This window comes from Hipposideros armiger, unplaced genomic scaffold (genome assembly GCF_001890085.2).
Source record: "Hipposideros armiger isolate ML-2016 unplaced genomic scaffold, ASM189008v1 scaffold_415, whole genome shotgun sequence".
NCBI classification, from domain to species: domain Eukaryota; kingdom Metazoa; phylum Chordata; class Mammalia; order Chiroptera; family Hipposideridae; genus Hipposideros; species Hipposideros armiger.
In genome coordinates this window covers 996,966-1,008,988 of record NW_017731765.1, presented here as the reverse complement: position 1 = coordinate 1,008,988, position 12,023 = coordinate 996,966, and the positions used below count along the sequence as shown (strand labels likewise).

Genomic DNA, 12,023 nt, shown 5'->3' with positions numbered 1-12,023 from the left:
CATCCTACCTGCATCTAGACCACACCTTCCTGGTCTCTTATAATCACAGCTTTCCTTTCACAGCTCTAATAGCAATACACCATGGAATACAAACACTGTGCAAAACAAGGGTCTGATAAAACCCACGGAAAAGCTATGAACTAACGTCGGGGCTACTTTTAGTCATGCCATGATAGATCACAGTTTATTCTTGTGCATAATAAATACAGAAAAATGTTGAAAATGCATGATTCAAATAACTGATAAAGTTGAGTAAGCTAACCTAGTCAGATTTTAATTTTGTAAATGAGAAATGACAAGAGTAGTAAGTATGAAGAAAAACAAAAAGAACTTTACTTTCCTATATGTCAATACAGGTCAAGGGACCCTTTCTTCTCAAAAGGGTTGGTAACACCAGTTCTTCGCAATAAACATAAGGCACTTGTTTAGATTACAACATCACTGCATTTTCTTTTCCACATGTGTTTCTAACCCTGTTTTCCCCCACAGTATCATTTGGAATTAATCGAGTGAATGAGGCAAATGTGAGATGACCCAGTTGATACTACTCAGGGCAAAATAGTACAGTACAATGTTTTAGGGGTGATGTCTGGACATACAGTGGGCCCTGTCAAGGTCCTCTGATACCAGACAACGTATCAGTATCAAGTAAACCTGAAAGAAAATACAGTATTTATTCAATAGTTCCAGTAAAATTTTGTTGGAATACAACATGGATGTTGGGAATTTAGCTCCTTTCGGTGGCCTCTGCATTGTTCTGAGTACTTAGGAATAGTCATCCTAAGACAATCTACATCATTTGAACATTGTCAAGACAAATATATGAATTTCATTTCAATATACAGTAGAGTTTAAACATAATTCACATCCCCCTCCCACCCCCCCACCGCATGGCTGGTGCCTCCTCCAACGCCTCTGAGTGGCAGAGGGAGCACCAGTGTCCTTTCCCAACAAGAACGTCAGTTGCCATTCATAGGAGAAGTCGAAACAAAAGTTGGGTTTTTTTGCCATCTGTTAAGATGTTCCTGAGACAGGGCCAGTTAACAAAACATAACAAAGCACTGGAGTTCAGTTTGTACTTTTCTTTACATCACTAAACCGTTAGACTGGGATGTGGAATGCAGGTAATACACTACCAAGGGTGGAGTTTAGCACAACTGTCAAATCAGTAAAAGGATCAAGTCTCCTAAAAATTCCCTTTGGAATATATTTTCTATAAACTAAAAGTACCACAAAAAGTTCAGTTATATATACAGTTGATTTTTACTTAATCTTATTTGCTCAGATCTTGCAAATGCAATGAGAACCTTGAGCCAGAGGCTAGTTCTCAGTGTAGAGGTTTAACATTTTAAGGCTCATTTTCTCAATCAAAATAGCAGTGTTCAGTTTTCCTTCCAAATCATGAATTACAAAGGACAGTCACAGTACCTGCTGCCATCCTAGCACTCAATGAAATCTTCTCGCAGAGCAGCACTTGTATATGCGTTACGGCATGTCCCTGACACCAGCACTCAGACCAGTCTACAAAGCTCCCATCTGCACTAGCCTTCCTTCCAGCACGAGACATCGCCTCTGGCTTGCACCTCTGTTTCCACCTGTGTATTTTCACAGAAGCCCAACACAGACTAGTTGAAATATTCACACAACTGTTTTTCAAAACAATTTATTGCATTATATTTGGTACCTTATGTTTGACAACAAAAAGGAAATTACATCTGTACTGCAGGAAAAAGAAGCTGGTCTGTTATTGAAAAAAAAAATTTTGGGCCCTTTAAAAATTACAAAGTCTTGGGCTTGCCTGAAACAACTGAGCAAGAAATATATTCTTAGAAATGTAGGGCTTCAAGTATTACAAACCTGTGACACTGTGGAAAAATTCCAGAGGTATCTAAACTGCAGCACTTTTTTTTCTGCATATCATTAACAAGGCCTGCTGAGGTTTTAACTATTAGTCTCTTGATCAGTCATAGAATGGTAGTCAGGAGTTCTGCTCTTTAACTTCAAGCCATGGTAGATTTTCTTTTTTTCACTCTTGGGTGAAAAAATTCATGCTTGCTAATTAGTTGGTGCCACATCACAGTGCATTTGGTTCTTGCATTACAGTTTCAACAAGTTTGGCCAAAACAATGCTGAAAGGTTTGCATTGTTATTTTAGTTCTTCAAGTTTTAGTTAAAATTGAGATTGTTCTAACTGGTTCCTTCAGTTAAAAACTGTGGTACAAGAACACCAAACTGATCATGTACAGTGAATTTTGGAAACACAACAAGCGTATTGAACACCCTCTAGGTTTCTTAGAATTCTGCTTGGTATATGTTATGTCCCAGCTTCTACAACATGAAGCATCTGTTGTAGGTTTCTCTGTAAATAGTGATTCACATTTGCATACGTCCTGTGGCCAGAATCAACCCCGCAACAAAACCAGACAGATGCTAAAGCCCCAACAACTCTTTGTGCTCAGTGAAAGAATCCAGTGCTAAAACAGCATTTATGCTGTCTGAGATATAGTAAAATCTCACAAGACAAATTTAAAGTAATATTTCTGCCACACACCTGCTTTGTTAGCTGTAACAGCCTCCAGATTTTATATAAATTAGTTTAAAAACATGGGTGGGTAGGTAGGAAGAGGATAAGGTATCTTTTTTTAACCCCTCAATTTTAGCAGCTTTTAATGTTTTAAGAAACTGAACCTATATCCTGTAATATGTTAGATATTTTATATATACTTTTTCAGCAGGATAAAAAACGTAAAACACTATTTGAAGGCAAGAACATTTACTCTTCTCATTCTGTGTAAGTCAGAGCAATGCAGCAGGTGCGTGACAAAAATATTATACACTAGATATGGTCCAAAGTCATTCCATTTGCTTGTTTAATGATGTTCAAATTTCATTGGCCAGTTCTTCAGTTTCTGCAGAACTATCTCCATTAACTGTGATCTTCATATCCTCTTCATATCCAGGAGGCATGAAAGCCAAAGCATAAGGGAAAAGCTTATGACAATTTGCTCTATAAACTTCAGCAGCTTCTTTACAGTCTCCTAGGCTACCATCACACAAGGCGTCTAATACCTCCATACAAGTCTAAAGAAAGAAAAAAGGCCATGTTATAACTTGTCCAAGAAAAAAAATTTTTACTGTGAATTTATTAGACATTTTGTTATCAACAGATTTCCGAAATAAAAGGCCAATGTACACATTTGAGATAAAGGAAAGCATTTACTCCCACCTTTGTATTCCATTAGAATTGGTTTCTTCAAAATTGCAGGGTTTATGTAAAAAATAAACGTATAAGCAGGGACCAGAACTGAGGCTGGGCAAAGTGTGTGGGGTGCTACATTTAGAGCGATGCTCACCCTCAGTAAATGCTGGACCCTAGGTGGCCACTTGGCCTCAGCCTAGCCTGGCCTGGAGTATAAATGTCAAAATTTACACACCAATGCCAAATGCACTTGAGCATTTTAACTTTTTTTGAGGCTTAGAGCCAGCTGGCAAAATCAAACATTGTTTTTCAACCTTGTATTCAAACTAAAGAGAACCTTAAGGTATGTCCAATAACTAAGCAGGAAAGAGAATCTCAAACACAAAGGGTATATATGCAAAAATAATTTGTTTATGAAAATTGATAATTTTTCAACCAAATCCCTAAGTAGGTCTGCTTCTTTTATTTCTAAGTGATTCATGGTGACTGCATTTCTCATATGTTTTCTTTCTTCATCTTTTCACTTGGAAAACCTTTCGTACTTTCCAGATATATAATACCCTACAAGCTCTGCCAGTCTAGAAAGGTTCTAATCTAAATGATACAACCAATGAGGCCAATTTTTCTTTCTTAAACGTATTTCCTTCATTAGCTATTAAAGGAAAATATTTAACCGTCTTCCAGCAAGTGCTTTTTTTATCTGGTTGATTATTATACAAAATAGCTGTCCTTTGTTTTTAGTCTAACTAAAGACTATTTTGCAACATACCCATATTATCTTTCATTCTACCTAATCTCATGTTGTATTACAAGAAATAAAATGAGTATTTAAATTCAAACTCTGACAAATACATCTTAAATATGTCAGAATCTTCAAAAAGACTACTGTTTGCTCAAAGATGCAGATATGAACTGAAATTCAAAATTAACTATGGAATGCACCTATGATTTTTCTATAACAATTATTGTAACAGTTGTGAAACTAGTCATTCAATGCCAAGTAGCCTACTGTGTGTGTGCACAAACACACAACCCTAAATAAATGTAAGGGGGGTTTTGATATGGGTTCATAATGGTTTGGAGACGCGTATGCATAAATAACAAAGAATTATTTGGTGAAAAGTGTTCTCTTGATAAAAAAAGGAAAAAAAGCAGTCAGGTACTCTTACAAAGAGATCATGAAAAAAACTTTACCTGGAGGTTTCTGTTAGTGAGGGATTCATCAAGTGTTGTTGCCAAGTCTACAGCTCGCTTCTGACTAGAAGGATCTAAATAATATACCATTTTGGCAGCTAAATGAGAAGGAAGAAGGAAATCTGTTTCATTTTAAGGTACAACCAGCATCTTACCCTCCATCTAGTCAAATATAAAATGCAAGGTATATGTGCACACAGAGTGTGGCACTTTATTAAAAAAGTGAGAAGAGCTATGAGAAACACTGTTATTTAAAAAAAAAAAAAAAAAGTTCTGGAGAGTAGACCAGAAACAGCCTAACTGTCCAAACTAGGAGAATGATTAAGGCAAGAGACGAAGAAGTAAAGAAATGCAAATAATCTAGTAATATCTGTCTTTGTGTGGCGGGACCATGGATAGTTTTCTTTCTAAAATGAGCATATTTGGGGGTTGCGGGGAATACCCAACCATGATGGCATGAGCCAACAAGCTGAATTCACAATCCCACAAAGGCACACAAAGCTGCTGGCTTTCTTAGCCAAGTATTTTCAAAGCACCCCACGAAGGCTTCACCTACATGATGCCACTGAGTCCAGGCTTTGGCTTACTAGCAGACTCTTGCCAGGCGACCCCTGACTGTCAGATGGTTTCAGGTGTTCAGCATTGTCAAGTTTGAGATCTTACATAAACGTGAGAAATTGAAGATGATGGTCACATCCATGTGAATTTTAAGAGCACATTGATGGGAGAAAGAAAGAAAAAGCTCTGCCTTCAGTGCATGCACTACATGGCGAAATTCAGTTATACCTGCTTCTTCGTAATGCCTATGCTGAACCAGGAGAAACTACGGACTGACCTTGATCCATAGTAATAATTTTGTCTAAGAAATTAACAAATGTATAGGAAGCATATGTGACACACACATATTGCCTCTTACATGTGAAAAATGTGTAACCTTGTCATTGACCCATTAAAATAAAAAATGAAGCTGTGTTAGGAGGCTAAGATAAGGACAAAATAAAGTGATTACCTGATAATCTGTGTGGCAATGAATCAGAATTCCTTTTCAGAAAAGTTTCATTAAAATTCTTTGGATTTGTTGCTCCAAAAAGACGATTCATTTCTTGTTTTAATACTGTTCTAACTGTATCAGATAAATCTTTACTTTCACATACTGCTGCACAAATTAAAAACAAACTCTATTAACAATCAGAAACTTATAAAGTTGTCAGAGTCAAAAAATTATCTACTTGATGAGGCCAATGAAACAAAGCAATTATATACAAAGACTAGACAAACCTACTGATAATTCAACATTTGAAGAGCTTACCTATATAAATTTAAAGTATGTGTGTCAGCAGAGTAATCTAATGACTTTCTAAAGGCACACAAAGACATTTCATTGACAGATGATTCATTTCCAGAAAAGAACAAAGCAAAAGCAATGACAGAAGATGTAGTTCCACAGCCTTCTAAACCCCTAGGTGCTGGCCCCATCAACTTTAGAGTCTGCAAAGCAGGGCCTTGACAGCACCTACCTGCTAGATAATGTCACAGCAAATATGTAGTGCTGAAGACAACAGAATTTTCCTCACCACCTCCATCTTCTTCTATACCCCAGTAAGGCATTACAAATTCATCAATATTAAAAGGAAACATGGTTGACTTCCTTGACATTTATTTTCAGGGGTTATGGGAACTGAGCTATCACTATCTAATAGACTCCAAAGGACCACCAAAGTATTTTCCTGTAATGAATGCAAGGCAGTCATCATATTCTCAGGCTGTGGGATTTGGAGATGGAAAAGCCAACCCCCACTTCTCTGGACTGAATCCTAGTTATGCTTTGTTTCATTGTTGGCATACCTCAGAGATATTGCAGGTTCAGTTTCAGGCCACAATAAAGCAAATATCACAATAAAGCAAGGTACACAAAGTTTTTGGTTTCCCAGTGCATATAAAAGTTATGTTTATACTATACTACAATCTATTAAGTGTGCAATAGCATCATGTCTAAAACAACCCAATGTACATACATTAAAAAATATTTTATTACTAAAAAGTGCTAACCATCATCTGAGCCTGCTGTAAAAACAGATGGTGCTGATAGACTTGCTCATAGCAGGGTTACCAAAAACCTTCAATTTGTAAAAAACACAGTGTATGCAGAGTGCAAAAATGTAAAGCGCAATAAAACGAGGTATGCCTGTTCTCTTTTGGTATACAGAGACAGTCTGGAGCTTTGAGCCAGACAGACCTGGGTATGGATCTAGGCTTGGACAAATCATAACCTCTCTGAACCTATTTCTTGATCTATAAAATTTAGTGATAACCTACAAGGATCACAGTAAGAAAAAGCTAAGATTAAAAGAACTAATTATAGCTATTCAATAAATTATAGTTACTATTTCTGTCATAGATAGAAAACATAAATAGGTTTTCCTTATGGTTAGGAACTATAATGGTGGCTTTCAAACTTCATCTACAGCCAAGTATTTGTAGTCTGATAAATATATATCCTATATACATAACTTACTACGTGAAACAAAGTTTCACAGAACCCTGAGCCTCACTTTGTGCATCGCATGCTGGTATTTTCTACTCTATTTTTATTTTATGTTTTCAAATGCTGGTAATGACCCACTAAATTGCTTTCATTGTCTCACCAACAGACCATCACCCTAAGTTTATTTTTTATTTATTTATTTATTTTTAGCTGAGCCATCTTACCACCTGTTAGCAGCTCAGCTCGGGCGGGACTCAAACCGCTGTTGCTCAGAGCTCAAACTCTTGAGCGAGCTCTTAACCAGCTGGGCCACTCAGCCGGCCCTCATTACCCTAAGTTTAAAAAACACTTAATTCTTGAGTAGGAAATAGACAAATGAAATATTCTACACATAATTAGTAACTGAATAACTGATATGAAATGATAAACAGCGTTTCTTCTATCATTCTATGGAATTGGGTGGTTCAAATAAATGAGCAACTAGTTAAAAGAAGTTAGCTTAACCCCCAAATGGCTGTACTTTCAACTTGGTTTAAAGGAATCCTGTGGGGTATAACAAAGATGCCCCAAATTTGTGTCTCTGTAGTTAAGTACACACCTGTTCTTAACAAAGCTATTAAGCAGTATATCCAACTTCTTGAAAGCTTTTTGAAGATACAGTGCTTCTTCATCACTACAAATTATCACTGCTTTCATGGCCTAAATTTAGTCAAAATAAAAATCACTTTGTAAATCTCTTTCTGACAATGTCAGCCGGATACCTGGAGCAATGGGGCTAGCTAACAAGGATGTTCAGTAATTCTTTTACATCAGGGCCGCTCTGCCTTTGTTCCTCTGAAACCCTGAGCATTTTAATTTTCTGAAACAACCGTTGCAAGAAAATAGTCATGTTCATCAATCCATACACTCATTACAAGCAAATACATTTAGCAATGGCACTTTTAATTCATATTTCACAGCAAAGTCTCTTAACTCCATAACACTTGTATGTATTACTTTACTACCTTTCAGGAAAGAATAGATCATATAAAAACAAAGTGTTTATGTTATTTCTGAAAAAGGTTTAGGTGCACTCCATCCTAATAGAGACTGAATTAAAACTATTACTTGTAGCCTTCATTTTCTGATGCATGATTTCAAAGTATTTTTAATACAAAAATGAGGCAAAAAAATTTCTTTATTTTCTCTAAATATAGCAGTTCTTTCTTCTATTTTCCATAATGTGGTTATATTACTTATTACTTTCTGAATTTAAAAAGATTGAGGAAAAACATTTCCATGATTCAGTTTTTATAACAGGAATCATTTCTTTGACAAGCATAAATATAATTTAAATAAAGCTTTAATTTTTCTTAGAAGACAAAACAATTGTTCTTAATTGGGACAATCTAGCAATTTTCAAAACAATGATTGGGATGTCTGGTTTAATCTCATTATTTTACATAATGTATGGATTCATATAGGACTGGGTATTTAGCAATGAGGTAGCTAATTTAATAGTATTTCTAAATTCTGCTGGTTGTTTTATTAGAAATTCAATTTCTCCTTTTCCAACTACTTAAAAATCAAAACAACAACAACACTATTTGACTACAGGAGTACGTTATCTAAATTAGTAGAAAAAACAATATGAAAGACCTGGACTCTTGTAGTCTAAAGAATATGAAGACCTGGACTCTCGTGCCTGCTTCATTACTAATTATCTACATTACCTTGAACAAGTAACTTAATCTTTAAGTGTCCCAAATTTCTCAACTATAAAATGAGAGAAAATAAGCATAATTCCACCTTTTGTTCTCTAAAATTCTGCAGTTCTACTTCACATTAAGACTAATGTATGGAATCTTTCTGACAAAATATTTGAAAAGTACAATGATTAATGTTTTAAAGTTCTTTTTAACCTATATTTAGTAACAAAAATTGTAAGATTTAAAGTATGCTAGACACAGATAAATAAGGAGATAACCAATCAATTTCAAAGAGATTCTTTAATTTTAGAACAACTTAATAAGAAGCTTAACACAAAATGTGATTCAAAGCTTCAACTTACATGTTACTTCAGAAACAAAGGTGATTCTCAAATATCTGTACTGAACTATTCTATGTCAAGAAACACATGACATTTCTAGCCTTAAAATAAAGACCTTCAACACAAAGAAAAGAACCATGTTTTTTCTCTCGGCTAATTTAATGTGTAACAGCTTTAAAATGGTTAAGTTTATGATAAACTTGTAAAGATCACTTATACAATCACTATCAACTACTGTAATAAATAAGTAATGGAAAACAAAAACATACCAGTACTAAAGAGTCGAATCATACACTCATGAAGCCAGGGATGACTAGAATCAATAGCAAATGCCCTCTTTACTGATTGTAGCATCAAAAGAAACTTTTCTATAAAAAGAAAAAGTAAGATATATTTTGATCGTTTGATAAAATAAGATGCCCTCCTTTGGAGGACTAAGACCTTTCAAATAGAAAAACTAATTTAGAGTCAAACGCATCTGAACTACAACATATGACTGAAGTAAATGATTTCTTTAGATTAGCAACATTAGCTAATGTTTTCCACACAACGTTCTTTGAGGTTTTATTTATAAAAATTTAGATAGCATTCAACAAAATTTGAACTAACACCATAAAAGCAAAGAAACAAATTTGAAGCCATTTCATTTCCTAACCTTTAATTTAATAAAAATAATCAAGATAATTTAATCACTACTTAGAAAACATCACTGTTTATACTTAATGCTATCTATCTCCTTTCTTGTGCTTTGTGACAAGTGCAACGGTTTGCCTCCTACCTGACTGACCACTCCTCTCCTGTCAAACACTGTCCCTTCCACCACCAAAAGGTAGGGTTTCAGTCATTTTTTTAACCTCTATGCTATTCTCCCCTGCAATCCCCATGTTTCCCAAGCGTCAGTAGTGTTTCCACCTGATGAATGGAAATTTGCAACAGAATACTCACCATACTTCCAAGCCACATCTATGACCACCTCTTTGTTAAGACTTCCCTAATTTGGTACCATTCTCCAAATATCAAAATTCAAAACCTCAGGCTCCTCTAACATTTCCATTTCCCTGACCCCCAAAACCCAGAAAGCTAAAAGCAGGGCCATGCCCTCTGTCACTGCCCATTTCACTCTACTGCAGTGAAGTCCCAATGCTAGAGAGCCCTTCAGAGGCAGGACCACGGCCAAGCGCCCACTGAATGGAATTTAGATCTCCTTTCCCCACACTAAGCACGACAGCTTTTATTTCATACTTTGGGATTGATTTAAGAGTATTTGTCAAAAAGGAAGCTGTAGTAACTGTTCAAAGTTTTAAATTACTGGATTATTTATTAAACTTATTTTCCAAATTACAACATAATCATTGTGGGAAATAGAAAATGTAGTAGGAAAAAAAATAAAATAAAAAAGAAAATATAGAAAATATTTTAATCATTCAAATTCCACCAAGAGACAATCGCTGTTATCTTTTGATCTATTTCTTCCCAGCCGCTTTCTATTTTACATACCCATAGGAACTTATTAAAATTAAAATCAAACTATAGTTTTTTGTCCTATTTTCAAACAATGTTATATGGCAACCATTCCCCAAACTTATAAATTACTTTTGATAAACATGATTTTTTAGCGGATTCTCTACAGAGGTACCATTTTATTCACTCTTTTAATAGGACAATTGAACTGGAGCAACAACCTTCTGTCTGATCTTATTAACCAGTTTCTCTTCCCTTCAATACACATCGACTTAATGTAAACTTTTTTCTTTAATGAACCATTTGGCTTACATAAATTCAATGCCATAAAGTCTTCTTAGTATCTCTTACTATATATAATGTAACCATTCTAAACCTAGCAACCAACCTCAACATTATTTACACACACTTGTGTTTTTTAACAAAGCCTCTTCCCTTCTACGCATCTTTTCTTTTAGAAATATGATCCATCCTTCAAGATATACCTTGAGCATCATAGCTTCTATTTTTAACAACAGCTAATAATAGCTAACATTTATTTAATGCTTACTGTGTAGCAGACATTATTCTAACCTCTGCATGTATTAACTAGTTTTATCCACACGTACATGGTAATTACTATATGTGACCTTAATCCTAGTAAATGTACATACAGCTATGTTAATTTTAATGTCCTAGAAGAGATATTCGTGTCACTGTACCTCCCCACAACATACTGTGTGTGCATAGCAGGCATTTCTGTGAGGAAGCTGAATTAGCATTTGCTAAAAAATCCTACAGTGGTGAGGCTATCAGATTTGGGAGATTATATCTAAGAAATACAGTGATCAATTTTATCAGGGCCACTATATCCTAATTGCCTACCTTTCCTAAAGTAAATCTCAAAGGCAAAAAGATGAGTTTCTATCTTGTTCTTCACCAAGTTCTTCAACGGTGTTAAAAATTTAATAGCTTCTTCCAATGGAGTTTCAACCTAACAAAAATAAAAGATATTATACAAATGGAAGCAAGATTTTCGGGGGATGTGATGTCACTCTTTCTATTAAAAACACTTTTTGTTTTTTTGTAAAAATCACTTACCCGTCACCCAGAAATACACTGTCATAGTTTAAATTCCCATAATCTAAAGAAAGGGAATTTTGAACTATATTAAGTCTTCAGTGATTTTTAACCACAGAGATTACATTATCTCTGGATAGAAACTATCCAACAATTAAGAAGATAAAATAGAACCAGGGGAAGAAACACAGTAAGAGAAACATGTAAGATACCGGGTCGGGGCAGAGGAGGGGTGTGAAATAGGATGAAGAGGGCTAAGAAGAAAACTGTAGAGAACAGTACAGAATACGTGAATGTTCTTTTTAAATTCAAACAAAGTGAAGTATAATTAAGCTATTCAAAAATAGTACCAATATCCATTCTGTCTTACTTTATGTCACTACAAATTCTATAGAAATCCATATTATTCAAATGCTATACTAATGGTAAGATGGCATTTGAAAAGATTTATATTTATAGAACTGTCTCTACCACCTTTTATTAATTATACAAATGTCATATGAATTACACACTTATAATCATTACTGAGCAGGTATAATGTTTACTACATAATTGTACTACTATTTTACTCCTAGACCAAATATTTGAGACAAGAC

At 34.9% G+C, this 12,023-nt stretch overlaps 1 protein-coding gene across 1 annotated transcript in view; it reads right to left on the bottom strand.

Annotated features, from left to right (window-relative positions):
• Positions 1-311: 311 nt before the first annotated feature.
• NAA15 (N-alpha-acetyltransferase 15, NatA auxiliary subunit) overlaps positions 312-12,023 on the bottom strand; it is a 70,123-nt gene continuing 58,411 nt past the window's right edge. Inside the window, exons 10-14 of the mRNA XM_019664048.1 lie at positions 11,233-11,341; positions 9,177-9,275; positions 5,403-5,549; positions 4,394-4,491; positions 312-3,081 (exon numbers count right to left, since the gene is read on the bottom strand). Coding sequence (XP_019519593.1) covers positions 2,881-3,081; positions 4,394-4,491; positions 5,403-5,549; positions 9,177-9,275; positions 11,233-11,341 — 654 coding nt within the window. The 3' untranslated portion in view covers positions 312-2,880. The remainder of the gene's footprint in view (positions 3,082-4,393; positions 4,492-5,402; positions 5,550-9,176; positions 9,276-11,232; positions 11,342-12,023) is intronic.